Genomic DNA, 20,586 nt, shown 5'->3' on the forward strand with positions numbered 1-20,586 from the left:
TAAACCTTCAGAGAGGCAGACAAGCCTGGGAAACCAGAAGAGACTGCTCCCTGCACACACATCTCGGACGCCAGAGGAAAAAGCCAAAGACCATCTGGAACCCTGGTGCACTGAAGCTCCCGGAAGGGGCGGCACAGGTCTTCCTGGTTGCTGCTGCTGCAGAGAGCCTGTGGGCAGCACCCCACGAGCGAACTTGAGCCTCGGGACCACAGGTAAGACCAAATTTTCTGCTGCAAGAAAGCTGCCTGGTGAACTCAAGACACAGGCCCACAGGAAGAGCTGAAGACCTGTAGAGAGGAAAAACTACACGCCTGAAAGCAGAACACTCTGTCCCCATAACTGACTGAAAGAGAGGAAAACAAGTCTACAGCACTCCTGACACACAGGCTTATAGGACAGTCTAGCCACTGTCAGAAATAGCAGAACAAAGTAACACTAGAGATAATCTGATGGTGAGAGGCAAGCACAGGAACCCAAGCAACAGAAACCAAGACTACATGGCACCATCGGAGCCCAATTCTCCCATCAAAACAAACATGAAATATCCAAACACACCAGAAAAGCAAGACCTAGTTTCAAAATCATTTTTGATCATGATGCTGGAGGACTTCAAGAAAGACATGAAGAACTCCCTTAGAGAACAAGTAAAAGCCTACAGAGAGGAATCGCAAAAATGCCTGAAAGAATCGCAAAAATCCCTGAAAGAATTCCAGGAAAACATAAATAAACAAGTAGAAGCCCATAGAGAGGAGACACAAAAATCCCTGAAAGAATTCCAGGAAAACATAAATAAACAAGTAGAAGCCCATAGAGAGGAGACACAAAAATCCCTGAAAGAATTCCAGGAAAACATAAATAAACAAGTAGAAGCCCATAGAGAGGAGACACAAAAATCCCTGAAAGAATTCCAGGAAAACACAATCAAACAGTTGAAGGAATTAAAAATGGAAATAGAAGCAATCAAGAAAGAACACATGGAAACAACCCTGGATATAGAAAACCAAAAGAAGAGACAAGGAGCTGTAGATACAAGCTTCACCAACAGAATACAAGAGATGGAAGGGAGAATCTCAGGAGCAGAAGATTCCATAGAAATCATTGACTCAACTGTCAAAGATAATGTAAAGCAGAAAAAGCTACTGGTCCAAAACATACAGGAAATCCAGGACTCAATGAGAAGATCAAACCTAAGGATAATAGGTGTAGAAGACAGTGAAGACTCCCAGCTCAAAGGACCAGTAAATATCTTCAACAAAATCATAGAAGAAAACTTCCCAAACCTGAAAAAAGAGATACCCATAGACATACAAGAAGCCTACAGAACTCCAAATAGATTGGACCAGAAAAGAAACACCTCCCGTCACATAATTGTCAAAACACCAAACGCACAAAATAAAGAAAGAATATTAAAAGCAGTAAGGGAAAAAGGTCAAGTAACATATAAAGGGAGACCTATCAGAATCACACCAGACTTCTCGCCAGAAACTATGAAGGCCAGAAGATCCTGGACTGATGTCATACAGACCCTAAGAGAACACAAATGCCAGCCCAGGTTACTGTATCCAGCAAAACTCTCAATTAACATTGATGGAGAAACCAAGATATTCCATGACAAAACCAAATTTACACAATATCTTTCTACAAATCCAGCACTACAAAGGATGATAAAGGGTAAAGCCCAACATAAGGAGGCAAGCTATACCCTAGAAGAAGCAAGAAACTAATCGTCTTGGCAACAAAACAAAGAGAATGAAAGCACACAAACATAACCTCACATCCAAATATGAATATAAAGGGAAACAATAATCACTATTCCTTAATATCTCTCAATATCAATGGCCTCAACTCCCCAATAAAAAGACATAGATTAACAAACTGGATACGCAACGAGGACCCTGCATTCTGCTGCCTACAGGAAACACACCTCAGAGACAAAGAAAGACACTACCTCAGAGTGAAAGGCTGGAAAACAACTTTCCAAGCAAATGGTCAGAAGAAGCAAGCTGGAGTAGCCATTCTAATATCAAATAAAATCAATTTCCAACTAAAAGTCATCAAAAAAGATAAGGAAGGACACTTCATATTCATCAAAGGAAAAATCCACCAAGATGAACTCTCAATCCTAAATATCTATGCCCCAAATACAAGGGCACCTACATACGTAAAAGAAACCTTACTAAAGCTCAAAACACACATTGCACCTCACACAATAATAGTGGGAGATTTCAACACCCCACTCTCATCAATGGACAGATCATGGAAACAGAAATTAAACAGTGATGTCGACAGACTAAGAGAAGTCATGAGCCAAATGGACTTAACGGATATTTATAGAACATTCTATCCTAAAGCAAAAGGATATACCTTCTTCTCAGCTCCTCATGGTACTTTCTCCAAAATTGACCATATAATTGATCAAAAACCGGGCCTCAACAGGTACAGAAAGATAGAAATAATCCCATGCATGCTATCGGACCACCACGGCCTAAAACTGGTCTTCAATAACAATAAGGGAAGAATGCCCACATATACGTGGAAATTGAACAATGCTCTACTCAATGATAACCTGGTCAAGGAAGAAATAAAGAAAGAAATTAAAAACTCTTTAGAATTTAATGAAAATGAAGGTACAACATACCCAAACTTATGGGACACAATGAAAGCTGTGCTAAGAGGAAAACTCATAGCGCTGAGTGCCTGCAGAAAGAAACAGGAAAGAGCATATGTCAGCAGCTTGACAGCACACCTAAAAGCTCTAGAACAAAAAGAAGCAAATACACCCAGGAGGAGTAGAAGGCAGGAAATAATCAAACTCAGAGCTGAAATCAACCAAGTAGAAACAAAAAGGACCATAGAAAGAATCAACAGAACCAAAAGTTGGTTCTTTGAGAAAATCAACAAGATAGATAAACCCTTAGCCAGACTAACGAGAGGACACAGAGAGTGCGTCCAAATTAACAAAATCAGAAATGAAAAGGGAGACATAACTACAGATTCAGAGGAAATTCAAAAAATCATCAGATCTTACTATAAAAACCTATATTCAACAAAATTTGAAAATCTTCAGGAAATGGACAATTTCCTAGACAGATACCAGGTATCGAAGTTAAATCAGGAACAGATAAACCAGTTAAACAACCCCATAACTCCTAAGGAAATAGAAGCAGTCATTAAAGGTCTCCCAACCAAAAAGAGCCCAGGTCCAGACGGGTTTAGTGCAGAATTCTATCAAACCTTCATAGAAGACCTCATACCAATATTATCCAAACTATTCCACAAAATTGAAACAGATGGAGCACTACCGAATTCCTTCTACGAAGCCACAATTACTCTTATACCTAAACCACACAAAGACACAACAAAGAAAGAGAACTTCAGACCAATTTCCCTTATGAATATCGATGCAAAAATACTCAATAAAATTCTGGCAAACCGAATTCAAGAGCACATCAAAACAATCATCCACCATGATCAAGTAGGCTTCATCCCAGACATGCAGGGATGGTTTAATATATGGAAAACCATCAACGTGATCCATTATATAAACAAACTGAAAGAACAGAACCACATGATCATTTCATTAGATGCTGAGAAAGCATTTGACAAAATTCAACACCCCTTCATGATAAAAGTCCTGGAAAGAATAGGAATTCAAGGCCCATACCTAAACATAGTAAAAGCCATATACAGCAAACCAGTTGCTAACATTAAACTAAATGGAGAGAAACTTGAAGCAATCCCACTAAAATCAGGGACTAGACAAGGCTGCCCACTCTCTCCCTACTTATTCAATATAGTTCTTGAAGTTCTAGCCAGAGCAATCAGACAAAAAAAGGAGATCAAGGGGATACAGATCGGAAAAGAAGAGGTCAAAATATCACTATTTGCAGATGACATGATAGTATATTTAAGTGATCCCAAAAGTTCCACCAGAGAACTACTAAAGCTGATAAACAACTTCAGCAAAGTGGCTGGGTATAAAATTAACTCAAATAAATCAGTTGCCTTCCTCTATACAAAAGAGAAACAAGCCGAGAAAGAAATTAGGGAAACGACACCCTTCATAATAGACCCAAATAATATAAAGTACCTCGGTGTGACTTTAACCAAGCAAGTAAAAGATCTGTACAATAAGAACTTCAAGACACTGAGGAAAGAAATTGAAGAAGACCTCAGAAGATGGAAAGATCTCCCATGCTCATGGATTGGCAGGATTAATATAGTAAAAATGGCCATTTTACCAAAAGCAATCTACAGATTCAATGCAATCCCCATCAAAATACCAATCCAATTCTTCAAAGAGTTAGACAGAACAATTTGCAAATTCATCTGGAATAACAAAAAACCCAGGATAGCTAAAGCTATCCTCAACAATAAAAGGACTTCAGGGGGAATCACTATCCCTGAACTCAAGCAGTATTACAGAGCAATAGTGATAAAAAACTGCATGGTGTTGGTACAGAGACAGACAGATAGACCAATGGAATAGAATTGAAGACCCAGAAATGAACCCACACACCTATGGTCACTTGATTTTTGACAAAGGAGCCAAAACCATCCAATGGAAAAAAGATAACATTTTCAGCAAATGGTGCTGGTTCAACTGGAGGGCAACATGTAGAAGAATGCAGATCGATCCATGCTTATCACCCTGTACAAAGCTTAAGTCCAAGTGGATCAAGGACCTCCACATCAAACCAGACACACTCAAACTAATAGAAGAAAAACTAGGGAAGCATCTGGAACACATAGGCACTGGAAAAAATTTCCTGAACAAAACACCAATGGCTTATGCTCTAAGATCAAGAATCGACAAATGGGATCTCATAAAACTGCAAAGCTTCTGTAAGGCAAAGGACACTGTGGTTAGGACAAAACGGCAACCAACAGATTGGGAAAAGATCTTTACCAATCCTACAACAGATAGAGGCCTTATATCCAAAATATACAAAGAACTCAAGAAGTTAGACCGCAGGGAAACAAATAACCCTATTAAAAAATGGGGTTCAGAGCTAAACAAAGAATTCACAGCTGAGGAATGCCGAATGGCTGAGAAACACCTAAAGAAATGTTCAACATCTTTAGTCATAAGGGAAATGCAAATCAAAACAACCCTGAGATTTCACCTCACACCAGTGAGAATGGCTAAGATCAAAAACTCAGGTGACAGCAGATGCTGGTGAGGATGTGGAGAAAGAGGAACACTCCTCCATTGTTGGTGGGATTGCAGACTGGTAAAACCATTCTGGAAATCAGTCTGGAGGTTCCTCAGAAAATTGGACATTGAACTGCCTGAGGATCCAGCTATACCTCTCTTGGGCATATACCCAAAAGATGCCTCAACATATAAAAGAGACACGTGCTCCACTATGTTCATCGCAGCCTTATTTATAATAGCCAGAAAATGGAAAGAACCCAGATGCCCTTCAACAGAGGAATGGATACAGAAAATGTGGTACATCTACACAATGGAATATTACTCAGCTATCAAAAACAACGAGTTTATGAAATTCGTAGGCAAATGGTTGGAACTGGAAAATATCATCCTGAGTGAGCTAACCCAGTCACAGAAAGACGTACATGGTATGCACTCATTGATAAGTGGCTATTAGCCCAAATGCTTGAATTACCCTAGATCCCTAGAACAAACGAAACTCAAGACGGATGATCAAAATGTGAATGCTTCACTCCTTCTTTAAATGAGGAAAAAGAATACCCTTGGCAGGGAAGGGAGAGGCAAAGATTAAAACAGAGGCAGAAGGAACACCCATTCAGAGCCTGCCCCACATGTGGCCCATACATATACAGCCACCCCAATTAGACAAGATGGATGAAGCAAAGAAGTGCAGACCGACAGGAGCCGGACGTAGATCGCTCCTGAGAGACACAGCCAGAATACAGCAAATACAGAGGCGAATGCCAGCAGCAAACCACTGAACTGAGAATAGGTCCCCTGTTGAAGGAATCAGAGAAAGGAGTGGAAGAGCTTGAAGGGGCTCGAGACCCCATATGAACAACAATGCCAAGCAACCAGAGCTTCCAGGGACTAAGCCACTACCTAAAGACTATACATGGACTGACCCTGGACTCTGACCTCATAGGTAGCAATGAATATCCTAGTAAGAGCGCCAGTGGAAGGGGAAGCCCTGGGTCCTGCTAAGACTGAACCCCCAGTGAACTAGTCTATGGGGGGAGGGCGGCAATGGGGGGAGGGTTGGGAGGGGAACACCCATAAGGAAGGGGAGGGGGGAGGAGGATGTTTGCCCGGAAACCGGGAAAGGGAATAACACTCGAAATGTACATAAGAAATACTCAAGTTAATGAAAAAAAAAAAAAAAAAGGAGGGCTGGAGCTGAGGCAAGGTTACCCAAAGTGGTGGTGATTGTTTAGAGCAACATGAGGTAACAAGGTGGAGCACTCCTCAGACTCTTGGCCAGTTGTGCTACTCACTATCTACTGCAATTGCGGAAGATTCTCTGACAAGCACTGAGAGACACATCTATTTGTGTGTGCAACAATAAGATGTCTGTCCATGTTTCATTTTGAGACCATGTATCTCTGTGTTGACATGCACACAGTAAGAAGGATGAACTCAAGGGGCTCCAGGCCCTTGGATGGTGATGAGCAGTCCAGCACCCTGCTAGGAGATAGTCACAGTTTATTCATGGCAGCAGCAACTTCCCCATCCTTGGTCCGGAGGGAGGCTCCTGAGAGTGCTCAGGCACCCTGGATTCCTCTCTGCCTGCAGATTCCTCCCAGTGGTGACCAAGTAATGTGAGTCTGAGCAGAGCAGTATTTAACCTGTACAGAAAGAACCATCCTGGGATCCAGCTGGGATCTTTGAGAATTCTGAGAATGACAACATTGGAGATGAGGAACTGACCTAGCCTCCCTGTTCATCTTCAGCTTTGTTACTAGCCTCTTCCTGGACCTGACCTGGGCTGGTGGGTGAAGAAAAACTTCAGAGGTCATGGGAGATGAGCAGGGGACACCTTAGGAAATTTGTAGGAATACGTAATAATGACCAAAGCCAGAGTATCTCAGGGATCAATACTCAGCACTGACCTGCACACTGATGTTTCTCCCACAGGATTTGGTAGCCTGAGTAACAAAAAATTTCTTGTATAAGCCCTTTTTCTGCAAAAGTCCATGAGTTGGCCACATCTGGGGCTCTATGGGCTCCAACCTCTGGTCCTTGAACTTCTATAGCATCCCATAATACTCACATAAAACGGTCAGCAATGGATCTCTGAAGACAGGCTCTGCGATATGTTCCTATTTGAGCAACATGGGACCTATAATCCTGTGTGAAGAGCCCGGTCCAGCGTCTAAGAACCCAGAACACCACAAGGGCAAACAATGAATCCTTCAGCTTCAACCCAAAAATACAGCTTCTTAGCAGCAAGGGAGAGCATGGACCACGGGCTCGGACAGGTTTCCATGGCTTCACTCACGTCTGTCTAGTATATCCAAAAATGACTTCCAAGTCCAGGACGAAGAAAGCCCTCTGCAACAAGGATTTCTATATCAGATCTCTTAAATACCTGGGGCTTTCAGCTTCCTCTCAACATGACTGTTGGGGAACTGCCCCACTTGAAAGATGGGTCTACCTAAGGAAGCTGCTGTGGGGAAATCTGGAACAGCGATAGTTTGTAGACAACTGACTTCCCATCTGTATGGAGGAACAATTCTACAAGCTAGGACAGCTATACCGTGATGGCGGATGATGAAGAAAGCATGGATTAGGTCACTCTGTGCAACCCTGTAAGGTATACCGAGTAGGACGTAAGATGACAGAGCAAAACATAGAGAAAGTAAACTGACTTTTATATGAGATGAGAATGAAATAAAAAGCCATCTTCCCAGAACAGAAGAAGGCATCTAGGTATCCCCCAGGGATGACAGGAAAGAGGAAACACATTTTTCACTCTTGGATGTAACCCTGAAGACTTCAGAGCTCCCTCCTACATCTTCCCTCATGTCTCTGCAGCTTCCAGACACTGAAGATGCAGGAGACCACCTCCAACCCCAAGATCCTGAGATACCACATCATGCAGCACACACTGGAGCAGACACCGTACTCCCAGGAACATTCGGTGGTTTTCTACTGCAAACAGACTCGGCCCACGTTCCTGCTCTTTGGCAGCTCCATTGAGAGTTCCGGAGCCACAAAAGCAATTTCTGCCTGAGAGTTAGTTCCACAGGCAGGCAGGTGCCGCCCTCAGGCTGGAAGGAGTGAGCCATCACCTGGACCAGGTACAAAGTCCCAGAGAGGAAGGAAAGGATGCTGAAAGGTCCTCCCGGTTATTGTACGTGTCTGTATGTCCTTCCATTCTCCAGTCTTGCACGTGTCTGTATGTACATCTCGATGTCTGTCAGCTTGCACTCAAGGACGGGATGGAAACACTCATGGACAGTCTGGCCCTTGCATGTCAGATTATGATGAGAAGACTTCCAATGTCTGGCACCTAATCACTCCTGAGAGGGAGGCAGCATTCACATCCTTGCCCACAGTATGTTCCCTGAGAAGTGCTAAGAAACAATCCCATGCCCAGAGCCACTTGGCTTCTTCTCTTCCAAGCTGATATCAGTGGCATTGGGCAAATATTAGGAATTCAGATGGTATGGCAGTATACTTAAGTGACTCCATGAATTCCACCAGAGAACTCCTAAGCGTAATAAAGAACTTCAGCAAAATGGCTGGATATAAAATTAACTCAAACAAATCAGTAGCCATCCTCTACTCAAAGGATAAACAGACTGAGAAGAAAATTAGGGAAACGACACCCTTCACAATAGTCACAAATAATATAATAAACCTTCGTGTGACTCTAACCAAGCAAGTGAAAGATTTCTATGACAACAAGAAGTTGGAATGCCAAAGAATGGATGCTTCAGTCCTTCTTAAAAGAAGAACAAAATATTCACAGGAGGAAATACAGTGTGGATAAAGTGTGGAGCAGAGACTGAGAGAAAGGCCATGCAGACTCGGTCCCACACAGGGATCCATCCCATATACTGGAGAGTAGAACTGCCCTTCCGTAAATGTGATTTCTACCACAGCACAGCGAAGCCGGCGTAGAACTAGAAGGATGGAAACATGAGCACCATGTACTCAGTGCCCGACTGCTCAACAGCAAAGAGCAAGCTCCGCTCTCATCCTGCTGCAAGTCCTGGGGATCCCCATCCAGCACTGGGGCTTCCTCTAATTAGCTCAGTCCCACCTGACATCGTCGGTGGTCGAGACAACTCTGGTACCCAACTGGAGTCCAAACAAGGCTAAGTGAAGCTGCAGTTTGCCCATCCTGGATTCACAGACCCGTGGCAGTCCAGACAGTCTTGTATTACTCAAAATCTCCACAGTGCCGTGGTCCAAACTGTCATCAGAGTCACTTGATCTAAGAGACATGAACCTGACATGCGCTCCTGGAAGGCCACAGTTGTCCCTCATGCTTCTCACCTTGTTTCGCTCTGTAACCCCAGAAAACTGTACACAGCTCCTGTCATTATATTCTTCAGTTTGGAGGGGGGAGCACTAGAGACTTTAAATGGCATGTGCAAGGTCACACAAGTAGTCCTTGGTGTTGTGATCAGCTGGGAATTGAACTCAGGCAGCTGAACCCTAGAAACTGTACCTTTAACATGCACCTGAAACTCCAAAGTGCATGCCGCTGAAAGGTAATTTGCAGTATAAAATGGTGGTTTTGTTGTTAGTGCAACCATCTGTCCTACTAGGGCATAAGCCCTTTGTTGCCCTGGATGACCAAGCCTTGGGCTGGGACTCATGGAGGGCCATGCTAAGAAATGTCCCCCATTGAAATAACACCAAAAGAAGTGGAAATAGGAGTGATCTGGATAAGAAGGACTGTAAGAGGTTTTCATACCAGGCAGGAATTAGGTGGCTGCACACGGGAGCCCAGACAGCACTGTGAACTGTGAGTAAGGACCCACAGTTGGGTAAGGAAGGAAGTACACTCTGGAGAAAAGACAGGGCTTAGAGACAAGGTGCTGGCTTAGAGAGAGAAATACCTAAGTTCCCTCCTCTCTTCTGCTGAGTTCCAGAGCCATGGGGTTGGCACAAAGGAGCTTGGCACTGGGCTGCACGGCCATCATGTCAGTTCTACAGATGACCATGGCAGGGAACCCCAACTGGATGCTGAACGGCAAGGCCCAGGTGTTGGCAGACCTGAGCGCCCAGGAGATCCAGGCCGTGCACAGCATCCTGATGAGCAGGACAGAGCTGGATCTGCAGCCATCAGACACACGGGCTTTAGACAAGAATTCTGTGCTCCTCATTGAGACACTACTGCCCAAGAAGAAGGATGTCCAGGAGTTTCTGAATAAAGAAACCAACCCTCCTGTGCGGGAAGCCCATGTCATCATTTTCTTTAGTGCCCAGGAGCACCGTAATGTCACTGAGTTTGCTGTAGGGCCCCTGCCACAGCCCATCTACATGAGAGAACTGTCCCCCAGGCCTGCGAAACATCGATCCTGGGCATCCAGACCCATGTGCAAAGCAGAGCAAAGCCTTCTCTACCACAAAGTCAAGGAGGCTATCACACCCTTACAGGAGCTTTTCCTTCACACCACCGGCTTCTCATTGGAGGATGCAATGGCCAGTGTCTGACCTTCACCCATTGGTCCCCATAGTGTGGAGAGAGGCTGTGCATAGCTTTCTGATGAGCAGGGTAGAACTGGAGCTGCGGCCATCCAGGTCACAGGCTTTAGACGATAACTCTATGTCCCTCACTGAGACTTTGCTGCCCAAGAAGGTTTCGATGGAAATTCTGAATAAAGAAAAAATGTTTCCTGTGTGGGAAGTCTGTGTTGTCCTCTTCTCCAGTGCCCTGTGGCACTGTGGTTTCACACATTTAGGGCCTTTCCAGGAGCTGTTGATTTGGTCAATGTTGAAGACTCTGCCCAGGGCAAAAATGTTCTGTTCCAAAGACAGATTATTAGATTAATCGTCCTTTTCTCCTTATGCTTCTAGGCCCCAAAAGCAGCTTCCATACACTGCAGACCAGACAGGAAAACATCACTAACCCTGGGAACGTAAGACATTGCTGGGTCCAAGCCCTGCACCTGAGCAGATGCAGTGCTCCCAGGAGTTCTGGGCCTCCTTCTGCTTTGGAAAGACTCTGCCTCATTATCTGTTCTTTATCAGACCCAAGTAGGACCTTGAGGGCCACAGGCATGGCTACTATCTACAAATCTGCTCTGGGCTCAGAAAGTGTTAACACCAGAATGGGAAAAGTAGGCTCTCACCTGGGCCGAGGGAATCTCAAGAGAAAGGACCCACTGCCCAAGAGCACAGAGGTGCCCTCTCTCCTCTCTTACAGGCGCTAGGAGGTTTTCTATGCCCATCATATGCCTGTCCTCAGAGTAGTCCATTCTGACTCTCCATGTGACAGAGTAGGGGACAGCACATTTCCCTACAGATGCTAGAACTTCTACTAGCTGCTCTCTCCGTTCCTGACTGCGCTTACTGAAGTGTGCTTTGGGGATCAGTAAACCCCCTATAAGGTCAGAATGCAAGATGCTTGTGGCACTGTCTGAAGGGGACACACCTGTGGACATGCAGGTCACACTCATGGACATGGTCTGGGGACTCGTCACTGTCACTCAGAAGTTAATCCTGCATATCCACTGTCCAGAGAAAGCTACCTCATTCCCAGAGCTGCCTGGTGTCTTCTGAGCCAGCAGGTGGCAGTGACTCAGTGATATTAAGCTGAGTGGTGCAGCACCATCCACAGGCAGATCAATCCTGAGGTCCCCATGGTCTCTGAGGCCTTCTTTCAGAATAATAGCATTGAAACATAAAATAGAGTCCATCCAGTCCTCTCTGCCCACTTCCAACATCCTCGGTAGCCCATACCTAGACTAGCCCCTAATCCCAAGACCGGGACTTGTGGCTGAATGAAGACCAGATTCAGAGACCATGCCAGATGGACCCATCTTTTTCCAGTACAGGCTGAGGACATATCAGAAAGATTAGAAGCACATTTAAAACATCCTAAATCAGAATACCTTCAGATGGCCAGTAGTTACTACTGACCTAACCACTGAAGCCTGTGTCCCACCCATAGTATTTGGTGGCCTGGGTGATAGTAAGATTCCTGCTCATCCCCCACTCTGAAAATATCCTTTATGTGGCTTCATCTAGAAGCTCCGTGAGTTTATTGCTCTGATGTTCAATTTTTCCACAGAATCTGTCCATGGTCTCCAAAGACAAGCAATCCTGTGCCCATATACAAAGACCATAATTTTAACTGACTTTGAATCTCTGAAGACAGAGCCTGCCTGATGCCTCCTTCTTTCCACTATATTGAGTCCTAAAGTCCTGTGTGGAGAGTATTAGGCTTTTGCCTAATAGCCTCAGAGCACCACAAAGACAGGCATCAACTATTTCAACTCCCGCCATTGTATGCAGCTTCTAGAGCTATGAAGGCCTGTGCCACAAACACAGTTGGGTGCTCATGGGCTAAACTCGTATTTGTCTAATGAGCCCAATAAGACTTCCATAACCGTAGTTAAGGGAGCCCATTGAGAAATGAAAAAATGCTTGATTTCTGTAGAGGGTGGAGTTCACTATACCTGAGGGTTTGGGTTCCTTCTCATGGAGACTGCAAGTTAGTTATCCTACTTCAGTGTTTGCCATGAGCAAGGAATCTACTAAGGAGGAATCAAAAAACCTTACCAACACCTTCACCCTGTGGCCATCACTCTGGTGTCCGAGGTTTATCCCCACGATCCATCTTCAAACACCAGAAAAAAAGATCCCTGTGTGCTGATTCACTGCAGTACTATCTGTAACAACAGAATTCTGGAGACAGTTTTCCATTTGTAAGGAACAATGTTCCCATTAGCCGGGTCATGGCCACACTGCAGTCCCAGCTGATGCAGAAGGGGATGAGCAAGGGCCATCTGTGGACTGTAGGAAAAGCCCTGCAAAACACATTGAAGAGCAGAAGAAAATGACAATAACATAGGCAGTGTGCTTGCTACTTTTAGGTTAGACTGGGGAGACTAAGGATCCAGTTTTACAAGAATGGAAGGTGTAAGGCACATGCATGTCTCAAAAGGCTAAAAAGAACACGGTAGTAGACATGTCTTTCCTGTCTGCTTCAGACTAAAGAACTTCAAATTTCATCTCAGTCAGTAACATGTTTTTGAGGCAAGTATGTGGACTTCAGTCCAGATCCTAATGTCCAGGGAAAATTGATCACACAGCAGAACGTGTCTATAAACACAGCATTCAAGTTGGAGTTAAGGGACACTCAGATCCCTGGAGCTCCCTGGACAAACAACATAGAAGAGCTCAGTGAACCCCGGGTTCAGAGAGAGAGAGAGAGATGCTGCCTCAAAAAGTAGGGTGGAGAATAGCATAGTGTATTCTCCTCTAACGTCCACACACATCAGGGCACCTACACATGCCAATGTATACACACATGAAAGCACAGCTGTGCACACACTTCCCACAAACACAGAAAGATCAAAAGAAAAGTTTTAAAAAGGAGGACTGGAGCTGAGGCAAGGTTACCCAAAGTGGCGGTAGTTGTTTAGAGCAACATGAGGTAACAAAGTGGAGCACTCTTCAGATTCTTGGCCAGTTGTGGCTCTCTGTGCTAATCACTATCAACCGCAATTGGCGAAGTTTTTCTGACAAGCATTGAGAGACACGTCAATTTGTGTGTACAACAATAAATCATTAGGAGTCCAATTAATGCTATGTCCATTCAGGAGAACAATGGTAATAGTTTCTCCCCTAGGTCCTATGACACATTGAGCTACAGGTTATCATCCCGACAATAGTGCCAAGTCTTGAGTTGTATCCTGTGAAGCCAGACTGTATCTCCTTCCTTGAAGGCTGAGAGATCATTACAGAGCAGGAGGTAGAAATACCCTGAGAGCCAGAGGCAGTGTACAAAGGAAACAGACACATCGAAGCAGCTGCAGGTCAGAGCTCACAGTGGTTATGACAGCCCCAGGAAACCTTAAGCCAGACTAAAATCCAACATGGAGAGGGGTGGTGTGAAGTTCCACCCTAACTGAGGAGATATTGGCAATTGGTAACGTCTGTGAAAAATACTCTTCAAAGAGAATTGCCACTGGCAAATCAACCACACTCCATTGGATGGTCACACATCCATGGATATATGGGCAGTACAAATTGCACGTGATGGAGGAAAGACAGAGGATACACTATTGTGTAGGAAGAGGATACAGATCTGGGGGAGCTGGGGATGGGAGTGAATATGGTCAAAACTCACTGTAGAAATTCTCACCAAACTAAGAAACAAAGATTAAGAGGAAAGTAACAGGGCATGTGTGGAATTTCCTACCATGAGCCTGCAGGCAGAGGAAAACAGAAAAGGAAACACATAGGGAACCCATACTAACCCCTTAACACTGACTCCTAATGTGCACAGAACTGTCACTTATGGTGACTCTTAAGCCAGGATGTCCAACAAGGAACCAGAAGCAGAAGAAACTGTAGTCAGGAAAGCTGAGAAACAGCCAAGTCCAAGGCTCTAATCCAATCCTCTTCCTCCACAAATAAAGGAGGGTTGTGATTGGTGTAGATAAGCATTTTAGGGTAGCTAAGAGGAGAGTGGGTCAGAAATCAGAAGGCTAGCAGCTTCTGCAGTGTGTGTGTGTGTGTGTGTGTGTGTGTGTGTGTGTGTGCACGCGCACACGCGCGTGCGCAACTGTTGCCACCCCTACAACACTGAGAGTAGTTTCAGGACTGAAAGCTGCCCCCTCACTTTCCTCTCTATCTTCCCTAGCTGTCAGATCCTGCTGTGCATGAAGTTGGTGCTCTGAATAAGAACAGAAACTCATAGGTGTGTTCTTATAGAGCACTGGCATGGGAGGGGTTTGACCTAGAAGACAGGCCATAGAGCAGGAGGCCAGCAAGCGTGAGAATCCAGAGCGAGTCACAGAAGACATCTCAAAGTCACTCTTGGATGACAGAAGGGGACCCTGAGGAGTGGGTTCCGAGAACAAACTTGCCTCCTGTTGGGTACAAGGAAGCTCACTGGTTGCTGAGTTCATCCTCGGCCATCGTGACTCTGATGTAGTTGTGACCCCTACCATCTCTCCTGCCTGCTTATTTCAGAAGAGAGAATTATGAATCCTTCCTTCAACATCTTCTCCTTTGGGACAAATCAAAAAGACATGTGGTATAATGGACAAAATAGCAGTGGACCAGACAAGAAGGACAAGAAGCACCAGGATGCACAGTGCCTGCCGTAGGACTCCAGCCCTGTTCTGGGAACACGGCGGAAGCTCAGTTGTTGGCAGAGGTTGAAGTGAAGAGGGGGAGAAGAGGAAGCTCTGGAGTTTGAGGGATAGTGAGAATACCCCTAACACTGAGGTGGCTGATGTCCCAGTGCTCTGACAACAGACCCAGTGTGAACCCTGACTCATATTGGTTTTGAGGTGCTAATGTGTGTGTCCCTGTAGCTCAGCAGTTGTCACCTGTGCAGGAGTGCAGCTGGAAAGTCAATGGGACACTTGAGTACACTCCACAGTCAGATGGGGCCGCCTAGCCTTAGTGTCAGATACAAGGCAGATTGTAGTGAAATGCCACCCAGAAACGGCCTCCTTCCAGGGACCAGCCGAATTAACTTCAGGTTAGGTTCTAGAGAAATCAGAGCTTGTGACAGTGACAATGTCTAGTACGTGTGCAAGAGTAGAGGTCTCCCTGTGACAACAACTCCTCCAGAGACAGGGCAGGACAGAATGACAGCCACTCATTTCTTCTAGCATTGCAAGCAAACACACCCTCCATGAGTACATAGTGCTTTGCTGCAGTTTGGACAGAAAATTAGGAGGTGAAGATCTGACTACGCCTTCTACCAAATAGAAAGGGAGAGGGACACCCTGACTCACTACCTGAGATGGGCTGACAGGGTACCCCCCAAAACTAATGCTAAGGAGGCCCTGACCCGCATGTCACACAGGGATGCCAAAGAAAGCTGGGCAGGCCAAGATTCTTCCCCATAAACAGGCTCAGTCTGGCCAGTCTACAGTATCCAGAAACTCCAGTGCATAAGGTCCATGGGGTTCAGACTGCACCATTGAGGTGAAAAGCTAAAGCAGTGATCCTTGTGTTGCTGAGCGTCTGAGATTGCCCTAAACAGTTTAGATTTACTTTTAGCCTTGCCTTGTTTTAATACAGTGAGACAGTGGGTGGGGCCAGAGAATTTAAACACCAGGCTCAAGGTCACACAGGTAGTCATCAATGTTGTAACACCCCAGGACTCAAACCCAGTCATCTCGAGTACATAGCCTGCATTTGAAATCTACACTTCGAAATACATCTCTCTAAAGGGGATTTTGCTGTCAGTATCATCCTCTGACCAGAAGGACACGAGTACATTATAGCCCATGGGGGCTAAGCCTTGTGCTGCTGTGACTCATGATCCTCCTGGCGTATGATTGTTTCCCCACTGAGATAACACCAAAAGTGGAAGACGGCAAAGCTTATCTAGATAAGAAAGACTATAAGAGATTTTCAGAGAGAGAAAATAGGAAGACACACACCAGGACCTAGGCAGTGCTGAGGTCTGTGAGTGGGAACCCAGAGACTTCAGCTGACTTCACTGGGAAGAGGGAAGAAGTCCAGTGAGTAGGAAACAGACAAGGCTGAAGGGTACGGCACTGTAAGGAGCAAGCTCGGAGAAGGAGATACTGAAGTCTTCTCTCCTGTGCTGTGTCCCAGAGCCATGGGGATGGCACAGAAGAGCCAGACACTGGGCTGGGTGACTTCCATCTTGCTGCTACAGATGGCCATTGCAGAACGCCCAAGGTGGACCCTGAATGGCAAGCCCCGGGTATTCCTGGACCTGAGTGTTTATGAGATCAAGATTGTGAAGGATTTCCTGATGGACAAAAAGGAGCTGCAGCTGCAGTCATCTGAGACCCCAACTTTGGGCAAGAACTCAGTATACCTCATAGAGATGCTGCTGCCCGATAAGGAGGACGTGCTGGAGTTTCTGGACAAAGGAAAGAGGTTTCCTGTGCGGGAAGCCCGTGTCGTTATCTTCTTCGGTGCTCAGGAGCACCCTAAAGTCACTGAGTTTGCTGTTGGGCCCCTGCCAACCCCGATCTATATGCGAGAAATTTCTCCCGGGCCTGGGCACAATCCATCATGGGCATCTAGACCCATTTCCAAAGCAGAGTACAGGCTCATCCACAGTATCCTGATAGAGGCCATGAAGCCTCTGCATCAGTTCCTCCTTGACACCACTGACTACTCACTAGAAGACAATGTTAAGGATGCTCTGACCTTCACGTTTATGGCCCCCCATGGCACGAAGTCTGACCAGCGCCGAAGCTGGTTCATGTTGCAGCGCTTTATGGCAAGCCACTCCCTGCAGCCCATAGGCCTGGAGATCCTTCTGGATCATGGGAGTACAGATGTCCAGCACTGGAAAGTGGAGCAGCTCTGGTATAACGGCAAGGCCTACGACAGCCCAGAGGACCTGGCTCAGAAATATGCACGTGGAGAAGTGAGTATAACGGTCCTCATGGAGTCAGTTGCCGAGGACACAGAGCAGCCCCCAGTCTTCTCTTTCTCCAGTGACGCAGAGGAACTCCCCACTAGCATCAGCATGGCTAGACCCAGAGTGTCTGTGTCCCACGTTCCTGCCTATACCATAGAAGACAACATGGTGTTCTACAGAGATTGGATTTTCTCCTTCCGGCTAAGACCCTCCTCTGGCCTGCAGCTCCTGAACGTGCACTTCCAGGGTGTGCGTATTGCATACGAAGTCAGTGTACAAGAGGCTGTGGCACACTTCGGAGGACATATATCTGCAGGCACTCAGACCAAGTACATGGATGTGGGCTGGGGCCCTGATTGTGCTACTCACCAATTAGTCCCTGGCACTGATTGTCCAGACACAGCCACCTTCCTGGAAGTCATTCATCACTATGACACTGACAAGCCAGTCTCCTATCCACAAGCTCTCTGTCTCTTTGAGATGCCAGCTGGGCACCACTTTAACTCCAACTTTAGAGAAGACTTCAACTCCAGTGCGGGGACAAATGGACGCAAGCTAGTGCTACGGACAATCTCAACAGTCCACCACTATGATTATATTTGGGACTTCATGTTCTACCCTAATGGGGTAATGAAGGCAAAGATGCATGCCACTGGCTTGATCCATGCCACCTTCTACCAGCCCAAGGAGATGCGCTACGTCTCTCAATCACAGACCCACCTATTCAGCAACATTCACACCCACCTAGTACACTATCGTATTGACCTGGATGTAGCAGGTAGGATTCAGGACCACACCAACTCGGACACTCAAATACTACCGACATATAGCTTCACTCCACAGGTTGGAGCTAAAGAGTCCTTGGTATAATATCGGGAGATTGTTTCAGTCACATTCTGTGCAAAAAGAAACACACACTGGGCTGGAGAGATGGCTCAGCCATTAAAGGCTAGACTCACAACCAAAAGAGAAACACACACTCCTGGAGAAGGGCAGCAGTGAAGGGTACCCTAGGGTTACCCTGACTGTGGAGGGTATATCTGTTCTTATTTACTCTGTAGAGCAGAATGGTGCATGGGCATGGGGGTTCCATGGAAATTAGCACTTTGTGATGGGTTCCCATACCATCTGGAGGTGCTAGGTGTGTTTCTCATAAATGCCATCCTAAGAAGAGAAGTGATGTTTGGTGTCACATTCCATAATTGAACAAGGCCAAGGCCACCAGAACTAGATAGGTGGCTTCCATATGCTCATTCCCTCTGGGCCTTCTGGTCAGGAATACAAACAGATGTCCTCAAGCCTGCAGAAACATGGGCTTCCTGTTCTACATGAATAAAAACAGACAGGCTGGAGCAGGCTCTTCAGAGAATAGTGGGACCCTAGGAAAACGCCACAGTTGCCAGGAATGACCCTTGAGCTCTCCTCCAGCTTCTCTGGTTTCTGGTTTGCTTGGTCTCCTAGTCCATGCTGCTAGCCCAGTGTCTGACCCTAGTCTGGTTTCTTCTTAGCAGTTGTCTATGGTTATTGTCTGGTTGAAGACCCTGGAGTAAAGGAAGCCAGGTTCTGTTACAATAACTGATTCTCACCCTTCGCCACTCCTGCCTCCAGGCACCAAGAACAGCTTCCAGACACTGCAGATCATTTGGGAAAACATCAACAACTCTAAGAAGCAGAGACATCCTGTACTTGGAAATACCCTAAAGAAAACATATTACTCCCAGGAGCACCAAGCAGCCTTCCACTTTGGAAAGCCACTTCCCAATTACCTAATCTTTAGCAATCTCCATACAAGCCATTTGGGCCCCAGGAGCAGGTACCACCTGCAGATCCACTCCAAAATCCATCAGGTGCAACTGCCAGGCTACCAGAAGAAGCGAGGTGTCTCTTGGACCAGGTGAGTTTGGAAAATGTGGCCAGGGAATCCCCATAGCGATTGTGTGTTCTGTTTGGGCTTTTGTCCTGGAAGGTTCATGTCTATGTTTGCATCTGGATATGTACCCTTGTGCACTCCAGGAGGAGTGAAAATGCTTACAGAGATCCTGTCCCTAAGATGGTGATGTTTATACCCCTGGGGTATAAACATTCATTATGGACAAGGACTAAATTCTTCATCCTTGACACTGGGGATGTTACCTGGAAAGAGTTCAGATGCAACTCCAGTGCCCACAGCCATTGGCTTCTTCTCTACCTGTAGGTACCCCTTGGCTGTGACTGAGTACCAGGATGATGAGAAGTGCAGCAGCAGCATCTACACCCAAAATAATCCTTGGAATCCCCCTGTGGTCTTCGAGGATTTTATTCAGAATGATACAAACATTGAAGATAAGGTAATACCCATACCCACTGCCCACCTTAGGCCTGTCACCAACCACTGCCTAGACCGATCGCTGGTCCCAGCCGTTGTGATTACTAGGTGTTAGGCAAGTTCAGGGGTCATAGCAGATGGGACATCTCATGAAGTCCATAGGTCCCACAAGCCAGAGTGACCTCAGGTGGATACAACACAGCCCTGTTCACTGAAGTCTTTGTCTCTCCCACAGGATTTGGTGGCCTGGGTCACAGTGGGCTTCCGCAACATCCCCCGTTCTGAGGATAGTGCCAACATGACCACACCTAAGAGCTCTGCAGGCTTTGTGCTCCAGCCCATCAACCTCCCTGGCTTCTAGAGACACCCAGGTCTGACAACCACAATGACATCGGGCACTGCATCCCTGGAGACAGAGCATGCCTGACATCCCCTCCTTTCAACCTCCAACCCTTTGCGAAGAACCCTGCCCCTGCTCCTGCTTAACAGCCCCAGATCAGCACAAGGGTAGACAATAAAACCTTCTGCTTCTACCTTCAACTGTGGCTTCTTAGTGGTTGGGGGAAGGAGTGGGCCACACCCATAGGATACTAGAAATCTCAGATAGGTTTTTCACCATTTGAGATTTCCAGCTGTCTGTCAGGAAGGCTGTAGGGAAATGTTCCACCTCCATGACAGCCAGGTAGATGAAGAGACTAAAGGGAAACCTAGAAAGATTACCAACATTTTCACCCTGTGGCCGTTGTTCAGGTTTTCCCGCATTATCCGTCT

At 46.0% G+C, this 20,586-nt stretch overlaps 1 protein-coding gene and 1 pseudogene across 1 annotated transcript; both read left to right on the top strand.

Moving 5' to 3' along the window:
- The first annotated feature begins 9,970 nt into the window (after nt 1-9,970).
- On the top strand, nt 9,971-10,650 carry LOC108350705 (amiloride-sensitive amine oxidase [copper-containing]-like; annotated as a pseudogene).
- Nucleotides 10,651-16,730: 6,080 nt separating this feature from the next.
- Nucleotides 16,731-20,347, top strand: Doxl1 (diamine oxidase-like protein 1). Its single transcript, NM_199233.1, is given in 4 exon segments — nt 16,731-18,288; nt 19,119-19,404; nt 19,705-19,837; nt 20,051-20,347. Coding segments are annotated over 4 exon segments (2,103 nt in total). The 3' UTR covers nt 20,177-20,347.
- Nucleotides 20,348-20,586: the final 239 nt, after the last annotated feature.

The sequence above is a fragment of the Rattus norvegicus genome, chromosome 4, assembly GCF_021556685.1.
Source record: "Rattus norvegicus strain SHRSP/BbbUtx chromosome 4, alternate assembly SHRSP_T2T, whole genome shotgun sequence".
NCBI lineage: Eukaryota > Metazoa > Chordata > Mammalia > Rodentia > Muridae > Rattus > Rattus norvegicus.